This window comes from Kogia breviceps, chromosome 17 (assembly GCF_026419965.1).
Source record: "Kogia breviceps isolate mKogBre1 chromosome 17, mKogBre1 haplotype 1, whole genome shotgun sequence".
In the NCBI taxonomy this organism is placed as follows: domain Eukaryota; kingdom Metazoa; phylum Chordata; class Mammalia; order Artiodactyla; family Physeteridae; genus Kogia; species Kogia breviceps.
This window is the reverse complement of record NC_081326.1, coordinates 194989-208687: the sequence shown is the minus strand read 5'-3', so window position 1 is coordinate 208687 and position 13699 is coordinate 194989. Positions and strand designations below refer to the sequence as shown.

Here is a 13699-nt window from a genome sequence, read left to right as displayed (position 1 = left end):
ATTTAATTCTGCTGTATCACCAAACCTCATTTTATACATTTTTAGATAGAAAAACTCATAAGAGTTAAAAATGGAAGTGGCAGAAGCAGCCAAGGGGTGACAGATACGTTAGCTGGAGAGCTGAGTTTGGTATTAGTATCCCTTTCTCTGTTCCTCAGGTCCCATCATTATTTTTAATGTAATTATGAAATAACTTGATATATGAAAGTCACATATGAATCCTTTACTCTTCTGTTAACTTATACTTAAAATGATCATTGGAAATTATGTCATGTGGGACATGAAATCACATCTCTAACAGTGGGCAAACTAGTATCATAGTTTGTTTCCTGACTTAAATAACTCATGAGTATTAATGCGAATTCCTCCTGCCCATGACTACAAATAACAATATTAAATACCACTGCTGAACCAAAATGTGGGTCTGGATATAAAAAAAGGGGGGGAAAATAAAGCTTAGACCCTAATTGACTTTCTGGTTTTATTGGTCAGAGGGGAGCTGGAGATAATCCAGAGGCAGCTCCCTTGACCCAGAGGAAAGGGGAAGTTAAGAAAAGGAACTGTGCGAAACCTCTCCAGCAACCTGGGGCTGACCCACACTGAGCAGGTCACAGGCAGTGTCCCTTCACTTGAAGCAAAGGGTGGTTGAGTAAGGTAGATCAAAGAGTTTAAGAAAACATTTTAAATGAGTTTTCTAAGACTCTGAACTAAAAAACTACTACCCACTTCGTGTCATTCTCATTTCATAAATCTAAACAAACATGCATTGTTTTTAAACTTGTCATATTATGTCAAAAATCCCATGTCCCTTACATACACTACCAAATGTAAAACAGAGAGCTAGTGGGAATCAGGCACATAGCACAGGGAGATCAGCTCGGTGCTCTCTGACCAGCTAGAAGGGAGGGAGGGAGACGCAAGAGGGAAGAGATATGGGGATATATGTATAACTGATGCACTTTGTTATAAAGCAGAAACACATCATTGTAAAGCAATTATACTCCAATAAAAATGTTTTAAAAAAATCCCATGTCCCCACAGAAACTAAAGATTTTAAAGGCATAAAATATTGACAAAAATCAGCCAAATTAAATGAACAGCTAACCACATGCTTCATGTCCTAGCTTTAAACACTCAACATTAGAAGACTTAGACTAAATCATATGTCTTTTTAACAATTATTTTTCAAGTAACTGAGGGATCTTAGTTTACCAACTAACTTGCTTTGGTAGAAACAATCAGCCTAACATTTCCTAACCCAAGACACTCTTTAATTATGAGAAAATACTGCATCAAAGAAATTAAGAAATTAGGTAATTAGTAAGGAGACACACGTATCTCCACAAAATTCTTGGCTTTTCCTGCTCCACTACTGTCACTGTACAGAAAATGCTGGCCCTGCTGTTCCTGCTTCCTCTCTTGACCACTCAAGTGGGGAGTCTGGAACATGACCCCATTCCAGGGGGCTCCGTGGCCTCAGAGGAGCCCCTGAAAAGCAGTGAGGAAGAGGCAGGGGCCAGATTTCTGGCTTCGAATTCCCAACGAGTCCGAGTGAGCCCCACTCCATGGGTGCCACTACTCTGGAGGTTAGAAGCTTCCTGTGTGTCACGGGCACAGCATTGCCCACGTAAGGGCCATGCAGGGAGAGAAGGGCTCCAGGGGCAGTGCCTAGGGAACCCGCTGTGGCCTTGGAGACAGAAACCAAGTCTCCGAGTGCTCACAGCTAACCATGCTCGAGGGCGAAGGCCAGCTAACACTCTGCCTTGTGAAAACTGTCTCACTGGAAAATCAGCCTTGTTATTGAACTTTTCACATCCTGACACAAAAGTATAAAATTTACTACTTCTTGAGGAAAAGTCAGGGTGGAACTCTCTACCATTTCACATTTTCCTCCCTTCTCTAATTGCAAAAATAATACATTTGATTTTAACAAATTTCTTCTTTTATAAGAGGAACATTTTTTTAAAACCCTGTCCCAACACCTTTCCCAAAGATAACCTTTGTTAACATTTTTGTACAATTTATTTTATAGTATTTACTAAGACTTCCAAACTATTAATAATGTGAAGAAAATCTAAAAGCATTAGAAGTACCCAGGAGCACTATCCTGAAGATTTTATTATAATCACCAGAATAAGGAATAGTATATGATATCTCTTAATTTTTCTTGAAACTGTATAAATACAACATTCTTCAGGAGTACTCACTGCAGTTATTCTCCTTTAGAGCTTGACGGAGTAATCCTTATTCCCTTTGGCTTTGTTTCTTTTGTCTGATTTTCCAAAATGTGCTTCAATAAGTAAAATTTTATAGACATTATTAAAACATCTTCAAGTGTAAAATACTGTTTTGTTTCCTTCTAAAGAATAAATCTTTAATATTAATTTTAAATAATGAAGCAAGAAAAAATTAATTATAAGATTATGACAGAGTCAGATCTGTCAGTGGTGGACCCACATTTGCTGCTTAATAAAAGTTTGAATGAAAGAAATGAGACAAAGTAAAACCAAAAAATACACACAAGTTAAAATATTAAGGGCACCTGTCATGAAAAAACAAAGAGATGAGGCACCAATACACTGTATTTCTCTAGTGAGTAACTAAAAAACCTGAAATTAACAGAAAACCTCTATTTCTATTGAGTAGTGATGGTTATAGGGATACTTGCTTTACAAGTACTTGGTTAAGGTATATATCTATATTTTCTGTGTTATCTTCTTTGTGATATATTTCAACACAAAATAATAATTTAAGAAAAGCAAATATTCACATGGTAAAGGTTCTTCAAATAAAAAATCTGTTGCATCCTAGAGTTTCCAAAGCTTTAAACTGTACTTTTATATTTCTCTGCTTGAATAAAATGTATACCAAATAAATTGCTCCCTATTGAAGTTCAATAATAACCTTAAAAAAAAGAACCTTTCAATTATAATGACTGTGCAAGTGGAAAAATATTTAAAATATGGGCTATTCAGGTCAACAAGTACATGAAAAGATACTCGACATCATCAATCATTACAGAAATGCAAACCAAAACCACAATGAGCTATCACTCCACACCTGTCAGAATGGCTATCATCAAGAAGATAGAAAAATGCTGGTTAAGATGTGGAGAAAAAGGAACCCTTGTGCACTGTTGGTGGGAATGTAAACTGGTGCAGCCACTGTGGAAAACAGTATGGAGGATCCTCAAAAAATTAAAACTAGAACTACCATATGATCCAGCAATTCCAGTTCTGGGAACACATCAGAAAGAAATGAAAACACAATGTCACAGAGATAGCTGCACCCTCATGTTCACTGCAGCATTGTTGACAATAGCCAAGATATGGAAATAACCAAAGTGTCTATCAATGGATGAATGGATAAAGAAAGTGTGAGAGAGATATACATATATATTTATATACTACATATATATAAAATATCGCAGTGTGTACACATCACACACACACACACACACACACACACACACACACACACACACACACACACACACACTGGAATGTTATTATTCAGGCATAAAAGAGAAGGAAGTTCTGCCATTTCCAACAATATGGATCGACCCTGAAGTCATTATGCTAAGTCAGAGAGAGACAAATACAGTATGATCTCACTTACATGAGATCTCACTTTAATCTAAAAAAACACACATACAAAAACAAAAAAAACAACAAACCAAACTGATAGAAAAAGAGATCAGATTTGCAGTCACTAGAGGCAGGGGTGGGGAAGGGGCAATGGGAGGAAGGTGGTCAAAAGGCACAAACTTCCAGTTCTAAGATAAATAAGTACTAGGGATGTGATGTACAGCATGGTGACTAAGTGAATGTTGCTGTGTGGTATGTAGGGAAGTTGTTAATAGATCCTGAGAGTTCTCATCACAAGGGAAAAAGTGTATTTTTCTTTCTCTTTTCTTTGGTATGTATATGAGATGATGGATATTAATTAAACTTATGATGATACATATATGTATATCAAACCATTATGCTTTATACCTTGCACTTATAGTGATTATATCTCAATAAAACTGAAAAAAAATCAATAAAACTGAAAAAAACTATCTTGATAAAACTGAAAAAAGATAGAAACAAGAAAAACATGGGCTATTCAAAATCTCAGTTAAATTATAATTTTTCTTGCAAAAATTAATAAGTAACAAAACCACTGTTCCCATAACTCTTTAGCCACATCTCTTTGATATTCTGGCCTGGAAACCAGACAGAGACTGGAGGTATCCACTGTAAATGTGAAGCTCTCCTCCGCGGCCAGTCCAGCACAGCGCCCCTCCACAATGCCTCACAGATCCTGCATTGTGCTAACCTGTACCTATATTTTTCCTTTGCTTACCATCTATCTCACTCAACACAATGAAAGTTCCATGAGTGTAGTGACATGGTGTACATTGTCTGGGACACAGCAGGCTCTCAATAAACACCTGTGGAAGGATAAACGAAGGACGAACTGTCCCGTTCCTTGCCTGTGCCTCTCTCTGGCCACCATCCCATCTCCACCACCAGATTCTAAGCACCAGAAAATTAGCAGTCAGGGAGAATAACATTTATTTCATATAACTAAGATTAGCACAGAGATATGGGCACATAAAAAATGTCCCTCTGCACAAGTGATGTACATGACAAGTTCACAGAAAAAGACACTCTGAAACTGCTTGGTTGGTTACCTTCTACAATACAATTTAAAGCAGAATCAGTGTTTTTTATTTTTTTTATTTTTTTAATTTTTTTGTGGTACGCAGGCCTCTCACCGCTGTAGCCTCTCCCGTTGCGGAGCGCAGGCTCCGGACACGCAGGCGCAGCGGCCACGGCTCACGGGCCCAGCCGCTCCGTGGCACGTGGGATCTTCCCAGGCCGGGGCACGAACCCACGTCGCCTGCATCGGCAGGCGGATTCTCAACCACTGCGCCACCAGGGAAGCCCTGTAAAAATACTTTTAACTGGCATTTTCTTTACTCACAGATGCTAGTGCAAGCCTTACCTGAAAGTGTCTTTTGGTAAGAAAGATACTGATGTCTCCACAAAGAAATGGCAGATCTCTCTCGATTCTGCAGTCCATTTAGTCTTTCTGCTAGCCCGCCTCTGTTCAACAAATTATAATGTAGTAAGCTTAGTTAAAAGAAAAGCTTCAGAATAGGTGGTACATTTATATTTATACCCTCCAATCAGGGACAAATAAAGCATTCAAATTTTAACTTGTTTGACAATACATTCTCTTCCTAGAGGCCAAATCCTTCTAGGTTAGTAATCTCCTTTTTAAAGATTTCTCGGAAGATCAGTTTTCTGATTCTTAGAAATACTGGCTCCTCTGAGATCAGTATGACTTCCTGACTATCCTTTCTTAGTTTACTTATTCCATAAATATGTCCTGATTACGTGTTTCCTACTCTACCTAGCCAAGCACCAGGTGCCAAGGATACGAAGAAGGCAACAAGCCATGTCATGGTGGGCTTTACAATCTGATCAGCAGACGGGCAAACAGATAATTGTAAAATGGGTTCAGAGCAACAGTCAAGAATAAAACCTGTACGCTGTTGATAGGTAGAACACTCAAATAAGAGAATTTGGGTATGGGCTCATTACTTGGCCTACAGAGATAATTGAGTATTAATCATAAACATACAGCAAGGATACCAACATTATACAAAGAAGAAAACTCCATGGATGACAGGAAGACAATTCATAACAATGGACATACAGGCACTTCACAAGAGCCCTGACCTAACAATGACTAGACAGACAGATAGATAGATAGGTAGGTAGATAAATTATAAATTCATATAAACACACATTTTTTTAAATTCGTAAACTACCTATACTCAGAAGTCAGCAGCTCCTAACACATCTGTGATCTTAAGAGAAATCAAGATCAGCTGTTAATCACCATTATGACTACATGTTATACAATTTATCAATGTATTATCTCATAAAATTATGTTCACCGATCATTTCACTACATTATCTCATTTTATTCTAATAATATCCCTTTGAGTTAGAAAGAATAGACATCAATACCCACCTCATACATTATAAAATCAGAGCTTAGAGAGAGGTTAAAAAAATTCTCCAATATTGTATAACTAGCCAGATGAGCAAACAGTTCTTGAAAACAGAAAGAACTGAGCACAGTGTATGGCATTTAGTAAAACTTCAAGAAATGTCAGTCACTGGTATTACTGATTCTGTTAGATTTTTACTTGCACCCTATGCTCTTTCCACAATGATTGAAGGATCTTATTTTAAAACATGTTATATATATCGTCACTACCAACTACCTTGTTTTCCTATAGGTAGCTGTTTTTCTACAGGCACTAATTATTTCTGTATACGTGCGCGTGCAAGCAGTATATATGTAACAGCAATTTTTAAAAATTATCATAATCACATATATGCCAAAGACTCTCTACTTTGTATATATGCAAGCCCTCCTTATCATTCTGTTTACATGAAGTAATTAATTTATACACCCCCTCTAAACACCACCACAAAAGGAGGTACTACTGTCATCTTCATTTTACAGATGACGAACAGAGACTCTGAGTGTGCAGCACTGCAGAAGGCGAGACGTCTGCTGAGGGCACAGACGGCGCAGGCCAGGCAGTCTGGCCCCAGAGATCACAAGCTTAGACTCATGATGTACCCACCGCCTCTTCAAGAATACTTATTACTTAATCCCCCAAAGTCTTAATTGCTTTGTTTTGGTGTTATGTTAAATTGAATAGACAGAGATGTTTTCCTTTGTTTTATACCATATAAGACTCTGTATAGTATCTTTGTGAAAGACTGAACAAGAATAATGAAAGTTTGTTTGCAAAAAAAAAAAAAAAAAACTTACTACTTAAAGAACTAATCCTAACCCTGAACGAACTTTTTGGCAAACCCAATATAATAAACACAAGAAAAAAAGCAAAATACTGTGTTCTTTGCACAATGATTTAGATAATTATTTGCCAAATGTTGGTTTTCAATCTTATGAGATTTCTTTAGAGAGAAGGAAAAAAAACACAAAATACAATCTGAAAGAAGTATAAAGTTAATGGCAAGCCCTAGAAGCTCACAAGTTAACTGCAGGAATTACAGGATGAAAGATAGAAAGCAAGAGTAAAAATGTATGCAGGAACTGGGGGAGAGGAGAGAAGATGGCGGAGGAATAAGACGCGGAGATCACCTTCCTCCCCACAGAGACATCAGAAATACATCTACACGGGGAACTCCTCCTACAGAACACCCACCGAACGCTGGCAGAAGACCTCAGACCTCCCAAAAGGCAAGAAACTCCCGGGGAGGGCAAAAGAAAAAAGAATAAACAGAGACAAAAAAACAGGGACAGGCCCTGCACCAGTGGGAGGGAGCCGTGGAGGAGGAACGGTTTCCACACACTAGGAGCCCCTGCGCGGGCGGAGACTGCGGGTGGCGGAAGGGGGACGCTTCGGAGCCGCGGAGGAGAGCGTGGCCACAGGTGCGGAAGGCAAAGCGGAGGGGTTCCCGCACAGAGGGTCGGCGCCGACCGGCACTCACCAGCCCGAGAGGCTCGTCTGCTCACCCGCTGGGAAGGGCGGGGGCCGGGAGCTGAGGCTCGGGCTTCGGTCGGAAGCCGGGAGAGGACTGGGGTTGGCTGGCGGCGTGAACACAGCCTGAAGGGGCTAGCGCGCCACGGCCGGCCAGGAGGGAGTCCGGGAAAAAGTCTGGAGCCGCCGAAGAGGCAAGAGACCATTGCTTTGGGGTGCGTGAGGAGAGGGGATGCAGAGCACCGCCTAAACGAGCTCCAGAGACGGGCGCGAGCCGCGGGGATCAGCATGGACACCAGAGACGGGCATGAGACGCTAAGGCCGCTGCTGCCGCCACCAAGAGGCCTGTGTGTGAGCCCAGGTCACATCCACACTTCCCCTCCCGGGAGCCCGTGCAGCCCGCCACGGCCGGGGTCCCAGGATCCAGGGACAGCTTCCCAGGGAGAACGCGCGTCACGCCGGCCTCTGCCGCCACGGGCTCGCCCCGCCTCCGAGCCCCTCCCTCCCCCCCCCCCCCCCCCCCGCCCCGGCCTGAGTGAGTCAGAGCCCCCGGATCAGCGGCTCCTTTAACCTCGTCCTGTCTGAGCAAAGAGCAGACGCCCCCGGGCGACCTACACGCAGAGGTGGGGCCAAGTCCAAAGCTGAACCCCGGGAGTTGTGCGAACAAAGAGGACAAAGGGAAATCTCTCCCAGCAGCCTCAGGAGCAGCGGATTAAATCTCCACCATCAACTTGAAGTGCCCTGCGTCTGTGGAAAACCTAAACAGACAGCGAATCATCCCAAGTTGAGGAGGTGGACTTTGGGAGCAGGATATATTATTATTTGGACTTTGGGAGCAAGTTATATTATTATTTTCCCCTCTTTCTCTTTTTCTGAGGGTGTACGTCTGTGCTGCTGTGTGAGATTTTCTCTGTATAGCTTTGCTTTCACCATTTGTCCTAGGGTTCTGACTGACCCCTTTTTTTTTTACTTAAAAATTTTTTTCTTCTTAATAATTATTTTTTACTCTAATAACTTTATTTTATCCTACTTTATTTTACCTTCTTTCTTTTTCTTTCTTTCTTTCTCCCTTCCTTCTGCTCCTCCTTCCTTCCTCTCCTCCTTCCTTCCTTTCTTCCTTCCTTTCCTCCTTTCTTTCTTCCTTCCTTCCTTTCCTTTCCTTTCTATTTTTTCTCTTTTATTCTGAGCCATGTAGATTAAAGGTTCTTGGTGCTCCAGCCAGGTGTCAGGGCTGTATCTCTGAGGTGGGAGAACCAACTCCAGAACACTGGTCCACAAGAGACCTCCCAGCCCCACATAATATCAAACGGCGAAAAACTCCCAGAGATCTCCATCTCAACACCAAGACCCAGCTTCACTCAACGACCAGCAAGCTACAGTGCTGGACACCCTATGCCCAACAACTAGCAAGATAGGACTACAGCCCCAGCCATTAGCGGAGAGGCTGCCTAAAAATCATAAGGCTACAGACACCCCCAAAACACACCACCAGAGGTGGACCTGCCCACCAGAAAGACAAGATCCAGCCTCATCCACCAGAACACAGGCACTAGTCCCCCCAACCAGGAAACCTACTCAACCCACTGAACCAACCGTAGCCACTGGGGACAGACACCAAAAACAATGGGAACTACAAACCTGCAGCCTGCAAAAAGGAGACCCCAAACAGAGTAAGCAAAATGAAAAGACAGAAAAACACACAGCAGATGAAGGGCCAAGGTAAAAACCCACCAGACGTAACAAATGAAGAGGAAATAGGCAGTCTACCTGAATAAGAATTCAGAATAATGATAGTAAAGATGATCCAAAATCTTGGAAATAGAATAGACAAAAAGCAAGAAACATTTAACAAGGACCTAGAAGAACTAAAGAGGAAGCAAGCAATGATGAGCAACACCATAAATGAAATGAAAAATACTCTAGATGGGATCAATAGCAGAATAACTGAGGCAGAAGAACAGATAAGTGACCTGGAAGATAAAATAGTGGAAGTAACTATTGCAGAGCAGAAGAAAGAAAAAAGAATGAAAAGAACTGAGGACAGTCTCAGAGACCTCTGGGACAACATTAAACGCACCAACATTCGAATTATAGGGGTCCCAGAAGAAGAAGAGAAAAAGAAAGGGACTGAGAAAATATTTGAAGAGATTATAGTTGAATACTTCCCTAATATGGGAAAGGAAATAGTTAACCAAGTCCAGGAAGCACAGAGAGTCCCATGCAGGATAAATCCAAGGAGAAACACGCCAAGACACATATGAATCAAACTGTCAAAAATTAAATACAAAGAAAACATATTAAAAGCAGCAAGGGCAAATAACACACAAGGGAATCCCCATAAGGTTAACAGCTGATCTTTCAGAAGAAACTCTGCAAGCCAGAAGAGAGTGGCAGGACATATTTAAAGTGATAAAGGAGAAAAACCTACAACCAAGAATACTCTACCCAGCAAGGATCTCATTCAGATTTGATGGAGACATTAAAACCTTCATAGACAAGCAAAAGCTGAGAGAATTCAGCACCACCAAACCAGCTTTACAACAAACGTTAATGGAACTTCTCTAAGCAAGAAACACAAGAGAAGGAAAAGACCTACAAGAACAAACTTGAAACAATTAAGTAAATGGTAATAAGAACATACACATCGATAATTACCTTAAATATAAATGGATTAGATGCTCCCACCAAAAGACACAGACTGGCTGAATGGACACAAAAACAAGACCCATATATATGCTGCCTACAAGAGACCCACTTCAGACCTAGGGACACATACAGACTGAAAGTGAGGGGATGGAAAAAGATATTCCAAGCAAATGGAAATCAGAAGAAAGCTGCAGTAGCAATTCTCATATCAGACAAAATGGACTTTAAAATAAAGACTATTACAAGAGACAAAGAAGGACACTACATAATGATCAAGGGATCAATCCAAGAAAAAGATATAACAATTGTAAATATTTATGCACCCAACATAGGAGCACCTCAATACATAAGGCAAATACTAACAGCCATAAAAGGGGAAATCGACAGTAACACAATCTTAGTAGGGGACTTTAACACCCCACTTTCACCAATGGACAGATCATCCAAAGTGAAAATAAATAAGGAAACACAAGTTTTAAACGATACATTACACAAGATGGACTTAATTGATATTTATAGGACATTCCATCCAAAAACAACAGAATACACATTTTCTCAAGTGCTCATGGAACATTCTACAGGATGGATCATATCTTGGGTCACAAATCTACCCTTGGTAAATTTAAGAAAATTGAAATCGTATCAAGTATCTTTTCTGACCACAATGCTATGAGACTAGATATCGATTACAGGAAAAGATCTGTAAAAAGTACAAACACATGGTGGCTAAACAATACACTACTTAATAACGAAGTGATTACTGAAGAAATCAAAGAAGAAATCAAAAAATACTTAGAAACAAATGACAATGGAGACATGATGACCCAAAACCTATGGGATGCAGCAAAAGCAGTTCTAAGAGGGAAGTTTATAGCAATACAATCCTACCTTAAGAAACAGGAAACATCTCGAGTAAACAACCTAACTTTGCACCTAAAGCAATTAGAGAAAGAAGAACAAAAAACCCCCAAATTTAGCAGAAGGAAAGAAATCATAAAGATCAGATCAGAAATAAATGAAAAAGAAATGAAGGAAATGATAGCAAAGATCAATAAAATCAAAAGCTGGTTCTTTGAGAAGATAAACAAAATTGATAAACCATTAGCCAGACTCACCAAGAAAAAAAGGGAGAAAACTCAACTCAATAGAATTAGAAATGAAAAAGGAGACGTAACAACGGACACTGCAGAAATACAAAAGATCATTAGAGATTACTACAAGCAACTGTATGCCAATAAAACGGACACCCTGGAAGAAATGGACAAATTCTTAGAAATGCACAACCTGCCGAGACTGAACCAGGAAGAAATAGAAAATATGAACAGACCAATCACAAGCACTGAAATTGAAACTGTGATGAAAAATCTTACAACAAACAAAAGCCCAGCACCAGATGGCTTCACAGGAGAATTCTATAAAACATTTAGAGAAGAGCTAACACCTATCCTTCTCAAACTCTTCCAAAAGACAGCAGAGGGAGGAACACTCCCAAACTCATTCTATGAGGCCACCATCACCCTGATACCAAAACCAGACAAAGACATCACAAAGAAAGAAAACTACAGGCCCCTATCACTGATGAACATAGATGCAAAAATCCTCAAGAAAATACTAGCAAACAGAATCCAACAGCACATTAAGAGGATCATACACCATGATCAAGTGGGGTTTGTTCCAGGAATGCAAGGATTCTTCAATATACGCAAATCAATCAACGTGATACACCATATCAACAAATTGAAGGAGAAAAACCATATGATCATCTCAATAGATGCAGAGAAAGCTTTTGACAAAATTCAACAGTCATTTATGATAAAAACCCTGCAGAAAGTAGGCACACAAGGAACTTTCCTCAACATAATAAAGATCATATATGACAAACCAACAGCCAGCATCGTTCTCAATGGTGAAAAAATGAAACCATTTCCACTAAGATCAGGAACAAGACAAGGTTGCCCACTCTCACCACTCTTATTCGACATAGTTTTGGAAGTTCTAGCCACAGCAATCAGAGAAGAAAAAGAAATAAAAGGAATCCAAATAGGAAAAGAAGTAAAGCTGTCACTGTTTCCAGATGACATGATACTATACGTAGATAATCTAAGGATGCTACCAGAAAACAACTAGAGCTAATCAATGAATTTGGTAAAGTAGCAGGATACAAAATTAATGCACAGAAATCTCTGGCATTCTTATACACTAATGATGAAAAATCTGAGAGTGAAATTAAGAAAACACTCCCATTTACCACTGCAACAAAAAGAATAAAATATCTAGGAATAAACCTACCTAAGGAGACAAAAGACCAGTATGCACAAAATTATAAGACACTGATGAAAGAAATTAAAGATGATACAAATAGATGGAGAGATATACCATGTTCTTGGATTGGAAGGATCAACATTGTGAAAATGACTCTACTAACCAAAGCAATCTACAGATTCAATGCTATCCCTATCAAACTACCACTGGCATTTTTTACAGAACTAGAACAAAAAATTTCACAATTTGTATGGAAACATAAAAGACCCCGAATAGCCAAAGCAATCTTGAGAACAAAAAATGGAGCTGGAGGAATCAGGCTCCCTGACTTCAGACTATACTACAAAGCTACAGTAATCAAGACAGTATGGTACTGGCACAAGAACAGAAATATAGATCAGTGGAACAGGATAGAAAGCCCAGAGATAAACCCACGCACATATGGTCACCTTATCTTTGATAAAGGAGACAAGAATATACAGTGGAGAAAAGACAGCCTCTTTAATAAGTGGTGCTGGGAAAACTGGACAGCTACATGTAAAAGTATGAAATTAGAACACTCCCTAACACTATACACAAAAATAAACTCAAAATGGGTTAAAGACCTAAATGTAAGGCCAGACACTATCAAACTCTTAGAGGAAAACACAGGCAAAACACTCTGACATAAATCACAGCAAGATCCTTTTTGACCCACCTCCTAGAGAAATGGAAATAAAAACAAAAATAAACAAATGGGACCTAATGAAACTTAAAAGCTTTTGCACAGCAAAGGATACCATAAACAAGATCAAAAGATAACCCTCAGAATGGGAGAAAATAGTTGCAAATGAAGCAACTGACAAAGGATTAATCTCCAAAATTTATAAGCAACTCATGCAGCTCAATAACAAAAAAACAAACAACCCAATCCAAACATGGGCAGAAGACCTAAATAGACATTTATCCAAAGAAGATATACAGATTGCCAACAAACATATGAAAGAATGCTCAACATCATTAATCATTAGAGAAATGCAAATCAAAACTACAGTGAGATATCATCTCACACCGGTCAGAATGGCCATCATCAAAAAATCTAGAAACAATAAATGCTGGAGAGGGTGTGGAGAAAGGGAACATCTTGCACTGCTGGTGGGAATGTAAATTGATACAGCCACTATGGAGAACAGTATGGAGGTTCCTTAAAAAACTACAAATAGAACTACCATACGACCCAGCAATCCCACTACTGGGCATATACCCTGAGAAAACCATAATTCAAAAAGAGTC

At 39.7% G+C, this 13699-nt stretch overlaps 1 protein-coding gene across 24 annotated transcripts in view; it reads right to left on the bottom strand.

Annotated features, from left to right (window-relative positions):
• The window catches only part of SPIDR (scaffold protein involved in DNA repair), a 374802-nt gene that overhangs the window by 238443 nt on the left and 122660 nt on the right, over positions 1-13699 (bottom strand). For all 24 annotated transcript variants that reach the window (XR_010837399.1, XR_010837398.1, XR_010837402.1 and 21 more), the window contains one exon: positions 4993-5093. Coding sequence is in view for 15 of the 24 variants with exons in the window: in XM_067017141.1 (XP_066873242.1) it covers positions 4993-5093 (101 nt within the window). In the remaining 9 variants the exon portion in view is untranslated. The remainder of the gene's footprint in view (positions 1-4992; positions 5094-13699) is intronic.